Source organism: Zonotrichia leucophrys, chromosome 5 (genome assembly GCF_028769735.1).
Source record: "Zonotrichia leucophrys gambelii isolate GWCS_2022_RI chromosome 5, RI_Zleu_2.0, whole genome shotgun sequence".
Lineage (NCBI taxonomy): Eukaryota > Metazoa > Chordata > Aves > Passeriformes > Passerellidae > Zonotrichia > Zonotrichia leucophrys.
Genome location: NC_088175.1, coordinates 47,298,988 through 47,317,228, shown reverse-complemented (window position 1 = coordinate 47,317,228; position 18,241 = coordinate 47,298,988). Strand labels below are relative to the sequence as shown.

At 49.5% G+C, this 18,241-nt stretch overlaps 2 protein-coding genes and 2 long non-coding RNA genes across 6 annotated transcripts; 2 read left to right on the top strand and 2 right to left on the bottom strand.

Annotated features, from left to right (window-relative positions):
• Positions 1–284: 284 nt before the first annotated feature.
• On the top strand, positions 285–6,479 carry LOC135448847 (uncharacterized). The gene is made up of 4 exons (XR_010440596.1): positions 285–850; positions 1,207–1,392; positions 2,720–3,750; positions 6,439–6,479. It is a non-coding gene; the product is annotated as an uncharacterized LOC135448847 (long non-coding RNA).
• Positions 2,805–9,295, bottom strand: TALDO1 (transaldolase 1). The gene is made up of 8 exons (XM_064715142.1): positions 9,083–9,295; positions 6,973–7,096; positions 6,465–6,572; positions 5,776–5,907; positions 5,179–5,354; positions 4,845–5,042; positions 3,571–3,716; positions 2,805–3,053 (listed from the first exon to the last, which is right to left on the bottom strand). The coding sequence occupies exons 1-8, from the start codon at positions 9,177–9,179 to the stop codon at positions 3,021–3,023; spliced, it is 1,014 nt and encodes a 337-aa protein (XP_064571212.1). The 5' UTR covers positions 9,180–9,295; the 3' UTR covers positions 2,805–3,020.
• A 184-nt stretch (positions 9,296–9,479) lies between these two features.
• Positions 9,480–18,070, top strand: LOC135448846 (uncharacterized). Of its 2 annotated transcripts, none has more exons than XR_010440595.1 (4): positions 9,480–9,742; positions 10,885–10,985; positions 13,536–13,713; positions 13,800–18,070. It is a non-coding gene; the product is annotated as an uncharacterized LOC135448846 (long non-coding RNA). The 2 variants fall into 2 exon arrangements; XR_010440594.1 differs by lacking the exon at positions 9,480–9,742 and adding an exon at positions 9,749–10,297.
• On the bottom strand, positions 10,562–15,500 carry LOC135448845 (epidermal growth factor receptor kinase substrate 8-like protein 2). 2 transcript variants are annotated; one of them, XM_064715150.1, is made up of 4 exons: positions 15,389–15,500; positions 13,654–13,837; positions 13,120–13,252; positions 10,562–12,782 (listed from the first exon to the last, which is right to left on the bottom strand). In XM_064715150.1, the coding sequence occupies exons 2-4, from the start codon at positions 13,821–13,823 to the stop codon at positions 12,711–12,713; spliced, it is 375 nt and encodes a 124-aa protein (XP_064571220.1). In that variant the 5' UTR covers positions 13,824–13,837; positions 15,389–15,500; the 3' UTR covers positions 10,562–12,710. The 2 variants fall into 2 exon arrangements, with proteins under 2 accessions (XP_064571220.1, XP_064571219.1); XM_064715149.1 differs by lacking the exon at positions 10,562–12,782 and having other exon boundaries at positions 12,931–13,252.
• Positions 18,071–18,241: the final 171 nt, after the last annotated feature.

Sequence of the window (18,241 nt, the reverse complement as noted above, 5' to 3'; positions counted from 1 at the left end):
AGTGCCCCTGCAGCACGTGGAGCAGGATGAATCCAAAGGGATGAGGAGTTTTCTTGGAAGTTGGCTCACAGCTGTAAAGGAGCATTGCTGTCCTGCACCCCACAAAGAATTTCTTCACCCAAAAGAGGGCAGCCCACCATCCCTAAGGTCTGGGAGCCTTTCCTGGCAGGATTACACCTCAGCTGGGAAGAGGGGTGCTGGTGCAGCAGTGGGGAAACTGCTTAACTCTGGAGAACAGAGCCCCAGGACCTGCCTGTGGGTATCATCTCAGCTTTTGTGTTTTTGAGGAAGGCTTTGGCCCTATCTGCAGCTGGTGGTTGTTGGTCATGCCAGCATTCAATTTGTGTATTAACATATTTGATTAAGATTCTTTCCTCAGAGCTTCTACAGTGTAATCTTGTAAACAAAAATTAAAATGGAATCTGCTGCTTTGTTCATCTTGTGTGCATTCAAACAAGGGCCAGAAGAGATGGAAGTGCCTCTTTGGTCCTGATTTACTTGAAAATTTCAAATGGAACTGTCTGGGTTTGGTGCCATCCATCCTGGCCCGTGAGGGCTGTGTTGGATAGACATAACCAGTGACTCTCAGGACTAATTTTAAATTAAATTCCATGTTGGGAAGATGAATATAAATGGATGTACGTACTGTGTCTGTTCTTCCAACAGCTCTGCTTTGCTGTATCCCATGTCAAGAATGGAGGAGGTGCTGGGAGCAGCAGTGTGTCTCTCTTAGCACAGTCTGTGATGGGATGCAAGGCACAGCTGGAGGAGGAAGGAAAAGCTTTTCCAAGCTTTGTGTGTTTGCATAGAGCTGGATGTTGGGATCAGAGAGCAGCCACCAAAAGGAAAGGTTGGGAAAGCACTGTCATTTTAATATCAATGCTTTAAAGTTTATTTATTGACTCTTTAGGATTTCTCCAAACATAGTTGTTTTATCTGCCCCTAATTCCTGAGTCCTGTCCTTGTGACTGTGGGAGCCACAGACCTTCCTGGGACACAAGAGACATCTCCTGATTTCTTAATCTGAGGAAGTTTGGGAATCTGGCAAATCCCAGGAGTTTGTAAGCAGGGCACAGACAGGGCCCTGCATCTGCTGAAGAGAGGGGAGGCTGAGGAAGAGTTAAGGAGTGAACACACTTTGTGTGACTGACTAAATAAAGTGCTGTACAAGCTGAAGGTTTATGTGGTGCTTGGTTTTTTTTTCAGAAAGGATGTGGAGTTTGTGGCTTAGCCACGGATGTCAGGCCCCTCACAACATCCATCTGTGCTGCAGAGAAAGAACCCCAGGGCTGGGGAGTTCTGAAACACCAGCTGCCACCACAGGAAGGAAGGTATCCCGTGACTGACCCCGTGACCCCTCTTGCCTCCTCAGCTCTTGAGAGGCATCTGTTGGTGAGTGGAGAAAGGTTACTCAGACACCTTTTCCTACCTCTTTTTCTTTTCCCCCTTTCACTGTGCATTTCATTCTCTCTTGAGCACCTTCTGCAATGCTTCAGTTTCATTTGAGCTTCATTTCAGTGGTACTGACCCAGATGTGTCTTGGCTATGTGAGGGGACAGATTCCATGCATGTCAAGGTTCTTGCCTCACTCAGGGGGAAGAAGGGGCATTTATTTCAGAGGCTCCAAGCCCTGACCAGCCAGTTTGATAGCACCAAGTCCCCAAATCCTGTGTGCCCAAATCCCTGCCCTGCCCTGGCGGTGCAGTGTGTGGTGTTAGAGCACAGCAACCTGCTCAAGGCGGGGGGTGCAATGAGATGCTCTTCAAGGTCCCCTTCCAACCTAAACCATTCTAGGGATCTCTTGGAATTCTCAGTTTAGTAAGAGTGAAAAATGCAAAATAGGTTAAATTGAGAAGGGATATGCAGGATCAAGCTTTTAGTGCTGGCTTGACTTTGACAGGGGAAAAGGTCACCTCCCTTTGGGCAGCCTGGTCTGCTTCCCCCTCTGCACAGCTGTAGGACTGAGGGCCTGGATGAGTCCCCTGGGGATTTCACCTCCCTCTGGCAGCCTGGCACTGTTCCCAGGGCAGGCTGGGAGGCAGCACCAGCTGTCTGTGTGTGACTGTAGCTGCTGTCCCTTTGGCTGGAACAGCAGCTCCCAGCTTGTTCTGGATGTGCTGACAGCAGAGCTGCTGTGTCACACTGGGGGAGGATCGGTGCCTCCCTTGCTGTGGACAGAGCACGTGGCTGTCAGTGCTGCTGCCATTTCTCCCTTTCAGTTCAGGCAACTTTGTCAGGAAACAGCAGATTGCATCCAGGTATGAGCAGGGATCTCTGAGAACCATGGAATGAATCACTGAGGTTGGAAAGGACTGCTGAGACCATCAAGTCCAGCCATTCCCCAGCCCTGCCAAGGCCACCACTGTCACTGTCCCCAGGTGCCACATCCATGTGGCTTTAAATCTCTCCAGGGATGGGGACTCAGCCTGGGCAGCTGTGCCAGCTTGGACAGCTTTCAGTGAAGGACTTTTCCCTAATATCCAATCTAAACCTTCCCTGGCACAACTTGAGGCCATTTCCTTCCTGTCCTATCACTTGTTCTTGTCTCCTCTTCATAGAGCAGGATCTATATAAACAAATAAGATACACATAGATATTTTGACATACATATGTGTCTCACAGAAGTGTTGGTGGGTTTTGGACCAAGAGGGGCTTGTGAAATCTGTGTTTGCTCTGTAAAACAACCTGAAATTAAAAACTGTTTTCTTCAATGTGTTAGGACTGAAGACTTAATAAGGAATTTGAAGACTAAAATCCTATCAGGTGTCTCCTGCAGCAAGGAATCGACCACGTTACAAGGCAAGTCGGTTTTAATTTGCATGTATTGACAAAAGTGCCACAAAAATCTGAAATTCCATTTGTCCCTTTGCAAATTGATAAAAAAAAAGCATGATACAGAAATCTATCCATACACAGCATGATACTTGTACAGGTAAGACATTTGTACATCCACTGAACCTCAGGTGATCCGCCTCAGCTTGGAGAACTCAGGGAAATGCTGATTATTAATTTTTCTTTTCTTATTTTCCATTTTCAGTGCCAAACATTCGCTCCTAGAAAAACAATAAACAAAGCACAGCTGAGTAAGAGTTTGGGAATGCTGCAAGGAGCTGCCAGTCACCAAGTGCCTAGATCAGGTATACTGAGTGTTTCTTCCCCAAAAATCAGAGTTTGATGAATCCTATGTGAAAGCCTCTCCACAATGTGACATAAAACTTTGACAGCAGATCTGCACTTTCTTAGTGCCTGCTAGTACAAACATGATTTATTTCCAGCTCACTACCTGCAGATTATTTGTATCCTGTGCTGCTGCTGACAGCTCAGAATCAATCAGATTTAAGGCACTTCTCACTTTGACAGTTATCCTGATGAGCTGCCAGTCCTGTGGCTCAAGCTGCAGGCATAGCCCACACCTGGCACCAGTTCTTCCTTGCCGTGCAGTGAGGCTTACCAAGTTCACTGAATTTAGGTGGCCTGTCCTACATAACCTGTCCAAAGACCTGCCCAGACTTGTTTAATCCTCAGCCACACCAGGCTGGCTGCAGTACATGGGAGGAGCATGATCTCTACCTTTAACATCCTCTCCAGCTTAACTGCATCTGCAGCAAATCTCCTGATGCCATCAGAGAGCTTCTCCACGGCCATCTGGTCTTCGTTGTGGTGCCAGCGGAATGCCTTCTCGTCCAGGTGCATCTTCTCAAGATCACACGCCTGAGCTGTGCAGGAGAAGTAGAAAAGGAAACAGACCAGGTGATCAGATTCTTATCAAATTCAGACTTCCTAAAATTGTCTTGGGTTCTGATAATTTCTCTGTGTTGGAAAAATTTTAAATACGTTCAGTATGGCTTGCTGCAGGAGCATAGTCTGGGATGTGAGATTGAAAGTGCTCCTGATAATGGCTGGAGGAGAACAAAGAGGAAAAAGAGAAAGGTAGCCTAATAAATCAGTTTATCTTAAAACAGTGTTTGTGTTTGTCACTATCTTGTACCTGCTGCAGAATGGCACAGCAATTCCAGGCCTATTCTAAGGAATTGTGTAACCACCCCACAGCAGTGAGACGTTCTGAGCAAATATTCTGAACAATCAGGGCTTTGATTATTTGGCAAGAACTAACAAAAGCTCGCTTGATAGCAGGCTCCCAGGCCAGCAGCAGCCTGTGGGCAGCAGCCCATGGCTACAGCTGTGCCCAGAGCTGCTCTGAGATGTAAACCAGCATTTTAATGAGGCTGCAGAAAAGGGAGAGGATTAGAGAATCCTTGAATCATTTGGGTGGAAAGGAACCTTAAAGCCCATTCAGTTCCACTCCCTGGCCACAAGCAGGAACACCATCCACTATTCCAGATTGTTCCAAGCCCCATCCAACCTGGGCTTGAAGTAGTGTAATGGGAAAAAGGATTCCAAGCCATCATGGCAGTGTCACCAGATCAAATCACTCAGTCTTGTGTATGCTTAGTTTCTAATTTCTGGAGGGAAAACACCTCTTGGCCTGTCTAGAGATTAAGATGAAATCAAGTTTAGCATCTTTGCTACTGTTCAGTAAAATTTCATCCTGAGCATGTGCAGATTAACTTTCCTCCTCTCTGCCTGTCCCACGGGGAGAGGTGCAGAGTATGGAAGCTCACTCCAAACCCACTGTAGTCCAATTCCTGCTCAGTGTCAGCAGTTGTAGCAGTGATATTGAACTGAGGCTACAGTATTTCCTTCTGAGGCTACAATATTTCCTCTAGGAAATTAGATTTATCCCTAAAGCAGGATGGCACCGAGTACCACAGCACTGACCAGAACCCCAGACTCTCAACACTGCAGAAGAAAGGAAGTCAGAACAAGCCCCCAGGAGCACTCACCCTCTTTGACACTGAGTGTGGGAGTTAACTTGACGTGCTCTTTGCTGAGCTCTGCCAGGAGCTTGGGTGAGATGGTGAGATAGTCACAGCCCGTGAGCGCTTTGATCTGGCCCGTGTTGCGAAACGAGGCGCCCATCACGATGGTTTTGTAGCCAAACTTTTTGTAGTAGTTATAGATCTTGGTGACACTCTTCACTCCTGCAAGTAGAAACCAGCAACTTCATTGTAAGTGATTATTTAGAACATGCTCAAACCCAGCATTTGCCATGAGAGGAGTTTTATGAGTGAACTGTTTGAATGAGCAGCCGTTGTTTTCTCAGCAGTGTGTGCTCACCTGGATCCTCTGAAGGCTCGTAGGTTTTCTTGTCTCCATTTGCAACATACCAGTCCAGGATCCGTCCCACGAATGGGGAAATGAGAGTAACTCCAGCTTCAGCACAGGCAACAGCCTGAGCAAAGGAGAACAGCAAGGTCATGTTGCAGTGAATCCCATACTCGGCCTCCAGGACCCTGCAGACACAGGCTGGCTTAGAACAGCACTTTGCTCACCTACAGAATTCATATTCAGGAATGAGCTGCAAGTTCAAACTACTGAATTCCCTGAGTTAATTTAGGAATGGGGTGCACAAGTTGTCAGCTAACAGCAAATGTTTTGTGCTGCCAAACTCTGCTTTATTAATGCTGTTCCTCTAGCCAAATGGAGCCAGCTTAGCAGGGTATTTCAGGAAACTGTGGCCTGGCCCTTGTATGAAGAAACTTTGCCTATTTCAACAGCAGGCTGTGGCAGGGCACCTTCCGTGCTCATGACAGACTTCCTCATGGCACAGTGCTTTCAGCACTGCTGTTTATTCAAGGGCAGGATGCAATATCAGTGCCTGTGGACAGGCAGGAGCACGCCATGAATCAGCACAGCAGGCACACACAGCCTTACCTGCCAGCCTGGATTCCTTCCCAGGTTGAAGAGAGCTTGATGAGAATCCGATCTTTACCAACCCCTACTTCCTTGTAGAGGTCGATGAGGCGCCTCGCCCTTTGGATCATTCCTTCCTTATCAAAGGACAACCTTTAAGGCAAAGCAGCATTGTTTAAAAATGATTTATTATTTTTTTAAAATTCTCTGCCCCAAGGCCCCATGGGAAAACATTGTCCTGTTTTATCAGCATTTACATGCCAACAGCAGGTTTGTGTTCTCAGAGCCCTCCTGGACTGTCTGCCCTTCAAGAAGGAAATTTCTTATAACTAATTCAGAATCTGAGCATTAACAGAAATTGGCACTGAGCAAGTTAACAGCCAAGTCCTGTTCAAGTCTTGGAAAAAACTATTCAAACAAATCTCTTGCTAAATTGAGCAGCTGTTATCACATAGAAGAGAATTTGCAAAACTACAACTGGAAGTGTGAGGTTTCCTTTGCTTAAGCAGCAAGATGAAGATTATGAAAATCCAAGATCAGTGCTACTTGTTTTTGTTACAGAGTTCTAGTCAAACTAAGGGAAATCCACACTCATTATTATTAATAATGTAAGTCCCACTGGTCTTCTAGACAAAAAAATCTTTCTCCAACTCAGTTTACTTTTTTGTGTTTACAAATATCCAGGATAACCCAGAGGGAAAGGAGCCAACCTTGCATCTACTTCTGTGGACACACGACCAGGTATCCTCTTCAGGATTTCAGCTCCAAATAATACAAAAAGTTTGTCAGAAGCATTTTTGATCTGCTCCTCTTCTGACCTGAAAGCCACAAAGAGCAAAAGCATTAATGAGGGCTAAAAAAAAAGGTGAGTTTACACTTTGGTGTGGATTTGAAGATCAAATTTCACAGCCCATTTAACATTAAATTCCAGAGTTCAAGTGAGCCACTTCTTGCCTGCCAGCAGGATTAGCCTTTGGACACGTTCCTATAGTGCTGTTGCTTTCCTGAGCATGGAGGGCCAGGTGTGAGCTGGGAAATGAGGATACACATCTGGAATGGGCAAAAGGAATTTTTCTCCAAGTGTTGAGGCCTTTTGGGGCAGGAGATAAACCCACAAGTACACGAGGGGGAAACCCCAGTACATTGCTTGTAAATAAAGAAGGCATTTTAAATACAGGTCTGTTTTAAATACAGGAAATGAAACCCCTCTTTACTTACCCACCAAGCTTCTTCCCGTAGGCAACAGCATCATCCACGAGCTTCTGGTATGCCGGCATCTGAGCCGCAGCAAGGATCAGGGAGGGGTTTGTGGTGGCATCCAGGGGCTTGTACTCATCTATGGCTAAGGAAAGAAAACCAGCTTGTTTGAAACAGCCAGCCCGCCTCAGAAATCACAAGGGTTTTGCTCAACCCGGTGAGAATGTTAACCCTTGTTAATGACAGAGCACACCAGTGGTGTTTAAACACTGCCTGAAGGCTGCTTTGTGCCAGAGCACAGAACAACTGGGCTGCAGTCACAAGATACAGCAAACTTTAAAGTTTGTAAACTGCAGAAATTGCCAAAAAGTATAAACCTGTAGAAGTGATGGATGGAGAGAAGTAGTACTAATTTCCAGACTGCATCCCAACCAGCATAGCTGAGCGCCAGGAATCACAGAACTAGGGACCTTCCCTTCAAGCAGTCAGAAATCCAGGCTTTTGTTTTTGTCCAACTGATGGGGCCAGGACAGGTGAATTCACCTGTGAGGTTCCAGCACCTTTTCTTACTGCTTTTTAAACCTTTTCCACACAGCTGCAGTTTCTCAGTATCTGCTCTTCTCATTTCCTTGTCCTACCAGGAAGACACTTGACTCTTGGTCTTACCCTAAGCCCTGGACTATGCCTGTTCCAGGTGATGCCAGGTTTTGCTCCAGCAGGCTGTGGCACACATTGCTGGCTGTAATCACAAGCAAACAGGGCAAACAGGGCAGAGCCTCTGCAGGTCACTCAGCACTTTCAACAATACAATTAAAATGTCAAAAAAAACCCCAAAATCTGTATTACCAGCCCGTTCTCCTCGGCATTTCTGCACAGGAATGAAACCTCAAGTGAGAGAATGCAACTGTACTGAAAATAAGCCTTGTTTTTCCATAGGTCCCTCCCAGGAAATGATCAGGATCCTAGAGTGAGGTCCACTCTATGCAAACAGCTCCTTCAGAACTTCAGTTCACATGGGTACTGCTTAAAGCATCTGTACTGACACCTTCTACAAACACCACTGGAGCCAGCAGCAGCAGCAACCACCAGGGTTCAACCTGCCAGGAGTGAGCCAGGTAAGGCTCTTGCCTTGACAGGGCTCCAAGAATAACCCCCAGCTGGTAAGAGCAGCCCAGAGGACAACTGGGGGATGTCCTGAGCAGGGCCAGGAGCTGGACTCGATGACCCCAGTGGGATATTCTACAGTTCTTACTGTGCCTGCACACAAACACCCCTTGGCCACCCTGGGGGTTTGTTTATTTTCCTGTGTCTGAGCTGTTGCCACCCCTGTGCTCTCTCCACCTTAAGTTTTAGTACTCTTAAGACATTTGAGAGTGGCTGTTTAGGATTGTTTACTGTTACACCAACAGGATTAGGCAAGCGGTGGAGGGATTACTGCAGGCCCGGGTGAGGACAGGACAGGATTCAAGGGCTGCTCTCAGGGACGGAGCTCTTGGCTCTGATGGACCGAGCAGGCTCCGTGTCCGTGCCGGGCCAGGCAGTGACAGCCTGGGAACAAGTGGCTTTTTAATCGAAGGCCACCTCCCTTTCTCAGAAAGGAGTGTGCTGGCTCATTCTCAGCAGATAAGGGAAACAAAAGCACTGGCATTATTTTTACATAATCCTGTAATGACTGGGTTGCAAGCGACCTTAAAGATTGTCCCGTTCCACCCCCTGCCACGGGCAGCGACACCCTCCGCTGGACCGGGTTGCCCTGAGTTTGGAAAAACCCCAAACCCGTCCCAGATCTAGACAGGTCACTGGAAGAAAACCCGAATTCATTAGCGCAGCAGAGCCTGGCTTGAGTCTGACAGCACGCAGAGCTGAACGTGGTGGTCAGGGCACACCCGAGGGCAAACTGGGAGATCACGGGAGGCTCTGGAAAATGTCCCGCCTGGGCGGGATCTGCCCTGGGATGGGGACCAAGGCGCCGCCACCGAGCGCCTCCCGCCGCCCCCCTCCGGCCGCAGGGTGGTTCGCTCCCCCCAGTGCGCGCCCCTTCGGCCGGGCGCGCCCACTCTCCGTGCAGGGGGGCGGGAGAGGGGGCTAAGGAGAAGATGCGGTGACGGGATCCCCTCGCGCCGCCTCTCACCGTTGAAATCCCCGGTGTCGGCCACCACCGTGGTGTGGTGCTTGAGCTGGTCCAGCGCCGACTCCATCTTCTGCCGCTTCACGGGGGACACCGACATGTCCGCGGCTGTGGGGGCTCGCGTGCCTATAAGGGACAGTGCGTGCCCGGAGGGGACCGGCCTGCGCGCGCACCCGCGGCCCGCGCGCTCCCGCGCCAATCCCAGCCGGCTGGGCGGCGGCGGCCAATCAGGAGCGCGGACACGAGACGGACGCGGCCGGGAGGAGCCGGGGCGGGGCGGCGGGAGGGAGAACGATTCTGATTGGCTGGCCCGTGGGCCTGGGGCTCGGGGCGGGCGGTCTCCTGGGCGACCCTGACGCCGCCATTGTCCCCAGCAGAGCGCGTCCGGGGCTCTGCCGGCCCGGGACCTCCCGGCCCCGGCATCTCCGGTCTCCAGAACCACCCGGGGGACTTCCCCACTGCCCGAGCCGCCCCCAGGGCACCTGTCCCTCATGGCCGCGCGGGGCCCGGGCGCCGCCGCTGCCGCAAGATGGCGGCGGGCGGGCCCTGAAGGGAGGTGGCCGTGAGGGGAGGTGGCCGTGAGGGGAGGCTCGGAGCCGCGCCGGTGCTGCCTCGCTGCAGGAGCTCAGCGCGCTGTGCTCCCTCCCCTGCTGTCCTGGCAAGGTTTGAAATGGCTTGTCGGGCACAGCTCCAGCCGCCCAGGGAGCCCCCGAGCCAGCAGGGCAGGTGTTTGGGGCTCTTGGTCTGCCTAAACTCTATTTAGGCTGTAGAGGAGGTGATCTTGTTAGTGTGGTTGTTCACCTGAGGCAGAGGATGGCCGGCCCTTGGCTGGAAAGGTCGGAGAATCTGTCTCTTGGCTGTGTCATGGGGTTATGCTGTTCTCTCTTTCTGTATTGTTCCACTTGGGACAGCTGCCACAGAAGTTCCTGACAGGCAAAAATGTGCTTTTGTACAACCTTGTCATGCTTTGCCCAACCCAAGAAAGAATAATGCAAAGAAGCTTTAGGTTTAAGTGCTGTTTGAATTGAAACACGTTGGTACTGCCTCTGGTTTCTTTGCCATGGCATAGGAGAGCCTCCCTTGTGAGTCATGGAATCACAGATTCCCAGACTGGTTTGAGCTGGAAGGGACTTTAAAGACCATCCAGTTCCACCCCCTGCCGTGGAACGTCTTCCATTAGACCAGACAAGGAAAGGAGTTCAGCTTGCAGCTTTTCTGGTACTTAATTCTTATGATGTGTGAGATTTTCACCTCTGTATTTAAAACTCAGCTATCCAGGCCATAACACCCTTCCTATTGAATGTCAATCCCCAAACCCAAAAGGAAATGTGTGGTTTCAGAGCTTTTGCTGAGTTTCTCAGACTGTCAGTGACAAACCATTATGAGAACCCAGTGAAAGAGACAGACATGGATTTACAAAACCCAGTGAAAGAGACAGAGATGGATTTATAAGTATAACTTAACTATTTTAATAACTCTTGTACAGTGCATGGTTATATCATTGTCTCCTTCGCTCAGGTACATCAGTGTACAGTACTTTATAGCAGTGTCTGCAGGCAGTACAAACAGAAGAGATGCACAGCTCAGTCGCATGGAAATTTGTAAAAGTGACCTCTGCAGTGAGGCCTGCTGAGATGTTTGTTTTGGGAAGTGCTCCTGTGGCTCCCAGCTTTACAGAGCTGTCGTGTACATTCCTGTTAAAATGCCAGATAACTGCAATTCCCTGTGCTTTGCTTTCCTCTACACCCCAGGACTAGAAGGTGGGGTGTTTCCTAGCTCAACATTTGGTTTTATTTTCATTTTAGAAACTCTTTCGCCTCCTGTGCTTGCCATGTTGCTTCCCTTCACCCTCTTCCAGAGCCAGGGCTTCTCAGGAGGATTGTCCTCTCCATCCCTCCCTGACAAGGTGAGTGCCCTTCTCAGATCCCAGCAGAGCTGTGACCAAACCCAGGATCCCCCCCTGCCTGCACCCTGGTTCTGCTGCTGCCAGCAGTGTCCTCTTTCAGATGAAGAAAACATGGGAGACAGTCAGGAATAAAGCAAACCTGAGGTGCTCTGGTGCTCTCAGATTGAGACACGAGTTCCCCAAGGCTGTGTTAAAGCTTTTTCCATTAAATGTGCAAGGACAGACACAGATTTGGGCAAAGACTGAGCAGTGCTGAGAGAGAAAAGCCAACTGTCCCTGGGCTGTGGGCAGCTCTGGAGCTGTGTTTGCTTCACTGCTTTGCAATCAGCTTGGTCTGTCAGGTAAACAGAGACAGAAATGCAGTGTGCCAAACTTGCTGTGGACAGGAACTACGCTGCTTGCTTGAGTTTTGAAATTGTGAGTAAATTTTGGAAGCATAATCGCTAATTCTGCCTCCAGGGAGAGAGATTTTCCTCACCCCCTATTTACAGATTGTTACATAGAAATGCACATAACTTTATGAAGGAAAACAGGAAGTCAAGAGCAACACCCTGTGCTAAATTAGATTTTTTTTCCTTGTGCCCATGTATTTGGAGTTAAACCTGCCTTTCCCAGTGTGCTTTGGGGTTTCAGCTGTTTGGGAATAACTTCAGCTGACTTTCTGCAGTGAAAACGTGAAGGTGGGGACGAGTGACGAACACCCTGGGAAGGGCTGTGGGTGTGCCTGGGACGGGAGCAAATGGTCAGGGCTTATCTTCTCCTGGTCTGAGGCCGGGTCTGGCAGCCCCACAGCATTCCAGGGCAGGATCAGTGGCCCAGGGAAGCTGCACAGCTGCCCTGAGCCCGGGCCTGTGCATCAGCAGCAGTGGGCAGGGGGAGCTCACCCATGTCCACGTTCAGATCCCTTTGTTTGTCACTCCTGCTCCTTCCCAGGCACTGAGAGCTCATTTCAGCTGCTCAGAGGCAGCACCAACTGGTCTGTGGGTTTAGGGAAGCAGCCAGACTTTGGGAATGTGTGTTGCCATTCCAGCCTTGTCCAGTGAGGGGCACAGGGGACAGGAGGGGGACAGGGAGCTGTCACCGGGCTGTGCTCACGGGCTGCAGGGGATACCTGCACTGAGGAGGGAATGGAAGTGGGGCTGCCTTAGGCTGCCCATCCCTGGCAGTGTCCAAGGCCAGGCTGGACAGCATTTGAACAGCTTGGGCTTGGGAAAGGCGTCCCTGCCCCTGATGGGGGGGAACAGGATGAGCTCTGATGTCCTTTCCTTGAACCCACAGCAGTGCAGGGTTGTTCTGCAGCCTCACTGCCGGGTGCAGGCTCCAGGCCCTGAGCTGGCCCCTCCTGAGCTGTGTGCCAGCCCTGCTCTGCAGCCAGGGCTGGGAGCAGGGACAGCCCTTGGGAGAAGCTCTGGGCTCTCTGTTTGAATCCAGCCTTGTCGTCCATCCAGCCCCGCGGGAATCCTGCTCCGATCACATGCACGGAAAATCTCAGTATAAAATACATAGTTATAAAAAAAATACTTCATGCAAAATTAAAACACCTTTCCCAGTGGGATGTGGTCTTATTGCCAGCCCTTCCCCAGAGTGTTGGAGGAATTGTCACTCTGATGGCAGCTGGAGCCCAAGGGGAGCTCTGCTGCCTCCGGCCTGGGCCGGGAATCACTGCTTTCATTCCCTTTTTTCTGCACTACTGAGGGCTAAGAGCTGAAATAAAGCAGAGAGACTTTAATTAGCAGAATCAATCCTTTCCTGGCGGCGCTTCATGATCTCCTGGAGCTCTGTCTCCCCTCTGCTTTTCTGGAATGGAAACACAACAGCAAGTTTGGATTTGAACTTCAAGCTGTGGTTAAATTACAGTATTTAATAAATGCTGTGGGAGGAGAGCTAGTTTCAAAGGGATAGGTGATATCAGTAAAAAGCAGATTAATTAGTGGAAACAGGGAGATCTTATGGATTTGGGGCCTTCTAGCTTAAAAGACACTTCAGAATTTTTATGTGTGTTTTATTGCTTGTGTAGGTTTGGTTGCATTCTTTTTTTCCCCAATTGTGTTTCTTAAAATGTCTGTTTAATGAGCGATGTGCCACTGCTGGCACAGCCCCCCATTCCAGCAGGAATTACCCAGAGAACACTCACCTCCAGCTGGTTTTTCTCCACCGTGATCTTGCTGTACACTCTGTTCCCCTCATCACCACACACCTTCTTCAGCTCCTCTCTGTTGAGGGAGAAGAGCTGAGCTCCGGTGAGGATGCCCAGGTGTTCCACGGTCCTGGGGAGACACAAAGGGGGGGAGGATGGCTGAGCTGCAGTGCCTCGTGCCAGAGGTGAGCAGTGGGAGAGGGGAGCCTGGGAGCTGCACTGGGGTGGTGTCACAGCCCTGGGGCTGTGCCAGGCTGCCAGCTGTGATTCCAGTGGCATCTCAGGCCGTGGCTTTGGTTCGTGGATTGTTTTTCTCCAAGAAAAGGTATATAAGATAGAAAGGGAGTGAACTGGGGCTCTGAACATGCTGGTTATAGAGCCTGGGTTTAATAGGGCTGAAATCTAGTTTACAGCACAGGCTCTGGAGGTAAATCCCAGTGACCTGTCCCAGGTGAGATGGTGCCAGTGGCCTCCCCAGCTCCTTCTCCAGGGCAGGACGAGCGTTTCATGTGGCAACAGAGCAAATCTTACTCTTTGCTGAAGGACTTGGCCTCCAGCCAGGCTTTGACTTCTTCAGTGCTGGATTCAAAGGTGAGGGGCACAAAAACTTGCTGAGGCTTTTCCACCTTGAAATTCCTGTGGGGAGGCTGAATTTTATTGTTTGTGATCTTCTTTAGCAGCTCGTCGTTCAGCTCATCCATTTGGTGAATAAGTTCTGCAGAAACAGGTAGGGAATGAGATCAAATCTTCAGTCAAAAATCCCATTAAATGTGTTGGTGGGGAAATTGTAAGGAAAATGGGGGTGTGGCTCAGCATTTTTATTAAGTCTGTAAATACAGCCTAGGAAAGGGCTTACTTTTGTATTTTAGTCTGAAAAACAAGCTTAGGTGCTCTGTTGGAGCAATAGGGTGAGTGATGAGGTTTGGACCTTCAGAATACCATCAGGAACAAGTGTGTACAGGGAGATCTCTGTGGTTTTGGAGGCTGGAGGGCCCTAGAGGGGAGTGGGGGATCTCCCCTTTCCCCCCAAGTCAAGAGTCTCCCTTCAGCTTTTGAAACCTCACTTTCTCTTTGGGAGAAATTGTGATTTCTGCAGTTCTGCAGGATAAAGGAGAGGACAGATCACAGAATCCCAGCTGAGGGATCTAAAAAGCTGCTTTATGGTTTCTTTCAGTGTGACTGGGGAGAGAACTTCACTTTCACTTGTTTTGTGAACAAATTTACAGTGGGACCAGTTGTTTCTCACATTTCTAACTCATGCTGTTCCTCCTGCTCCATTCAAAGGACAGAAAACCCCTCAACACCCACCAGCTCCTGCTCCAGGTGTGCTCAGGGGTGTAAAGTGATCTGGCAGAGTCTTTGCTCCCAGTGCTGCTCTCAAGGGGTGACAAGGGACAGGGTCCCATTCCCTGAGGGCTGGGGTTGGGGTTCTGCTTCAGCTTGTCATCTTCCTGGGTTTGAGTTATTTAGTTCCCTTTGGGCTGGTGAAATAAGGGAACTGCCCTGCAAACTTCACAGCAAGAGGGGAAACTCCCAGCCCCCGTGAGGCAGCAGAGGCTGGGGGATGGACTCTGTGTTTCCCAGAACCGTGTTCCCCTTTTCCTGAGCCCCTGTGCTGCCATTTATTTCCCTCCCATCACCCCTGGGCTGTTGCCTGGTGTGGAAGGACAGATGTGTGAGGATCTACAATTGCAGAGTTGGGATTGAGACCTTTTCTCCTCTCTGCTACTTCTAGTCAGTGATTTGCTGATCCCAGAGCCCCAGGTTTTGCTCCACAGCGGAAAAGAAGCAGCAGGAAGCACAAACTGGGAGTGAGGAACACACTCATGATGGGATGAGCTTGAAGGTCCCTGTGACTCTGGGAAAACTCCAGTGACACTTCATCCAGTGTCACTTTCCCCATGAAACTCCTGAGGACTGCAGAGAATAACTGGGTGTTATGAACAGACTGGAGTCCAGCAGGGGATGAGCAGGGCAGGACAGGGAGCTGTTGTTGTCCTTCCCTCACCGTGGTTGGGATGGGACCGATGTGTCTGAGCTGAGGAGGGGACACAGCCCAGCACAGGCAGCCTGTGCCAGCTTGGGTTGGAGCACAGCTGTGTCACTGTCACACACCACCAGGGGAAATGGAATTGGTGCTGGCTGCCCTCCTGAGCTCTGTGTCACTGTCACACACCACCAGGGACAAGGAGTTGGCTGCCATGCTGAACTCTGTGCTGCCCCTGGAAGGGGAGGGGACACACCTTTTCCAGGAGTGCTCACGTACCTCCAGGATTTCATCCTTCAGCACCGACAGCTCGTTGACGTTTCGTGCAGTGAAATCGTAGCGGATTTTGGCAAATCTCCTGGGCACAGCCACTCCCTGGGCCTCAAAATTCGTGCAGGAGAGGAAAACTGGAGTTTTAGTGGAGGCCCACCTGATGATGGAACCAAATGTGAGTTCACTGGTGGAACAGGAGTGATGGTGGCTGGGAGTTTGCATTTGAAGGGGCAGAGTCCCTCTGCTCCTCTTTTGAGGAAGATTTTCAGCCCTTGTTTCAGTGGAATCCCTTGGGGCTGGGAACAAGCAAGCAAACCAACGCTGCTGGGGTTTGGTGTGGGGCCTTCCTGGGGGCTGTGAGGCAGCTCCTGGAAGGGTGGAAGGAATTGCTGCTTTAGGGCCGCAGGGGCTGACACAGCAGGACCCAAAGGCTCTGATTGCAGGTCCAGGGAAAGATGAGGTGTGAAACCCTCCCTGTCCTGCCCAGTGGAAACAGCAGGGAGCAGCTGGGGGAAGAGGAATTGAAAATCCAAGCGGCAGAACCCACTGGAAATCTGTGGGGTTTTTAATCAGGCTGAATTCTGCAAGTTCCCAGGAAAAGTGAGTTTGGATGTTTCTATGCTAAGATGTATTTGGGCACAGGGGAAGAGAAATGCATTTATGTGTTAGCTTGGGACACCAGAATATACGGTTTTCAAAGCTGAATTGGCTTTTTGTTTGAAGAGAGACAAAATGAATATGGTAGACCATTGAAAATGGTGAAAAAGTGGAATGAAAGGTTCTTTTTTACCCAAACTGAAAAGTTTTGCTTTGTTTTGTTTTGTTTTGTGTTGCCTGGCTTAGGGAATTTAGCAGATCTCATCTTTTTCTTCTCCAGCTGAGTGAAGTGCTATCTGTTTAATTAAAAATCCATTTGCTATATGGAAAAACAGTCTTGCCTTGTGAAAGGACAGGTAAGAATAATTTTAATGCACTTCCCAGGGATCTTTTTGCTTATGAAATGTAACCTGCACAGATACCTGATGCCATATTCACTGGGGCTCAGGGTCTCCTTCAGCTGTTGTAACTCAGGGCAATCAGTGCTTCCAGCACTGCCAGCAGCTCTGCTTTTCCCTTTCTGACCTACTGGCTTTGGCCAGTGGTTTGAAATCCATGTACTGGGGAAGCTCAGTTCTTTGTGCACTGTGAAACCTGGCAATGGAAATTGAGCCCATTGTGCTTAGTTTAAATTAATTTTCCTGCCCTCATGAGCCGTGTTAGGTGGTCAGAAGGAGGCTGTAACCACTAATTTAGTGCTGGATACCACAACAGTGGTTGCAGGGTTGTCTTTAGCTCACGTGCTTTGGGACAGCTCCTGGTCTGGTTATACCCCTGTGGAACATTTCAGTTGTAATTCCACAGTGGGGAGAGCTTGGAGGAGTCAAATGAATCCAGCAGGCCAGGGAGGGAGAGCTGCCTTTGCCCAGCAGTGCCCTGAGGGCCAGGAGGAGAAGGGAATCGCAGTTAGGTTGGAATTCCTTCTTCTGTGGCATTTCAGAAGGTAACTGAGTCAGGAGGGAGGAGTTTGGGGCTGGTGTGTGCTTTGTGTGCACCTGGGCTGTGCAAGGGGACCTGTGCTGAAGGTTGTGCTGCTGCTGGGGCTCCCAGGGCCCTTCTCTGCAGCCAGGAGCCGAGCTGTAAATAACTGCAGTACTGAGGGGCGGCTCTTTGTGCTCATCTGGGGTCTCCTGGCTGGAAATTTGGTCAGACTGCTCTGAAAAGAGCAAGAGCACAGCAGGAAAAATGTCTGTACCAGGGCTGTCATCCTGGCAGATTAACAATTCACTTGCAGTTTTGTTTTTTTTTCTGATGTGTTATCCATAAGGAAAAATTGCTGTTGAGGGTGTGAAAGGTCCTCTCCTCTCCCCTCCCCTCCCCTCCCACCTTGGTAGAAGGCACCTGATCATTTCTGTTCCCAGATTCCATCCTGCTGTTCATGGTTTGCCTGTGCTGAGACAGGTGGAAATGTTTCCCCACATGTGTTGTCTGTCAGTCGTTAAAAAGACTCCAATATTCTTGTGTAAACTAAATTCCTTATTTTTCCCAACCTCACCAAGAGATCTGGAATTGGAAAAGAGAAATGATCCTCATTCTTTCCCTGCTCCACACTGCACCTGGACCACTTGATGTTCCTACCAGGGCTTGGGGCAGCAGAATCTTGGTGGCCACAGTTGGGAACTCAGTGAATTGGAGCAAAGCTGAAGAGTTTGTCCACTAAGAGAAGCGGTGAATTATAAACCAACGCAGAGTGATATTCCACACCAGGGATTTGGGATTGGTGATGGTCCCAATCCATCATCTTTCTGTTCATTTTCTTTTGGATTCTGCAGCCTGCTGGGCTGGGGGAGCTGTTCCTTTGCATTTAATTTTCTGTATTCTGTAAATCCTCTGTGGAAATGTGCTTTTAATAAAAAGGCTCTTGATGATGTCCCAGGTTCCTGGGATTCACAGGTGTGTGTTCAGACCAAGGAATGTTCTGGCTGGCAGAAGCTGCACCAATCTCCCAGGAATCTCAGTCTGGGTTTGTCTTTGCTCCCAGTGCTCCTCAGTTTGGGGTGCAGTGCAGCCCTGCTCTGTGGATCTCCTAGAAGAGTTTTTTCCTATTCTGCAATGTTTCTCTAGAATTCAATAAAAAAGAATAAAACTGTATCAATGTGGTTTAAATTGGTTCATTTGCATTGATTAATTAAAGCAGATCATTGAGAAGGGGCTTGAGCAGCCCTTGGTTGGAGCTGGCAGTCCTTTATTGTCTCTTCATTCTTTGAATTTATTTTAATTATTTCTTAAGCAATTACTGCAGTGAAGATACACAGTGAGGAG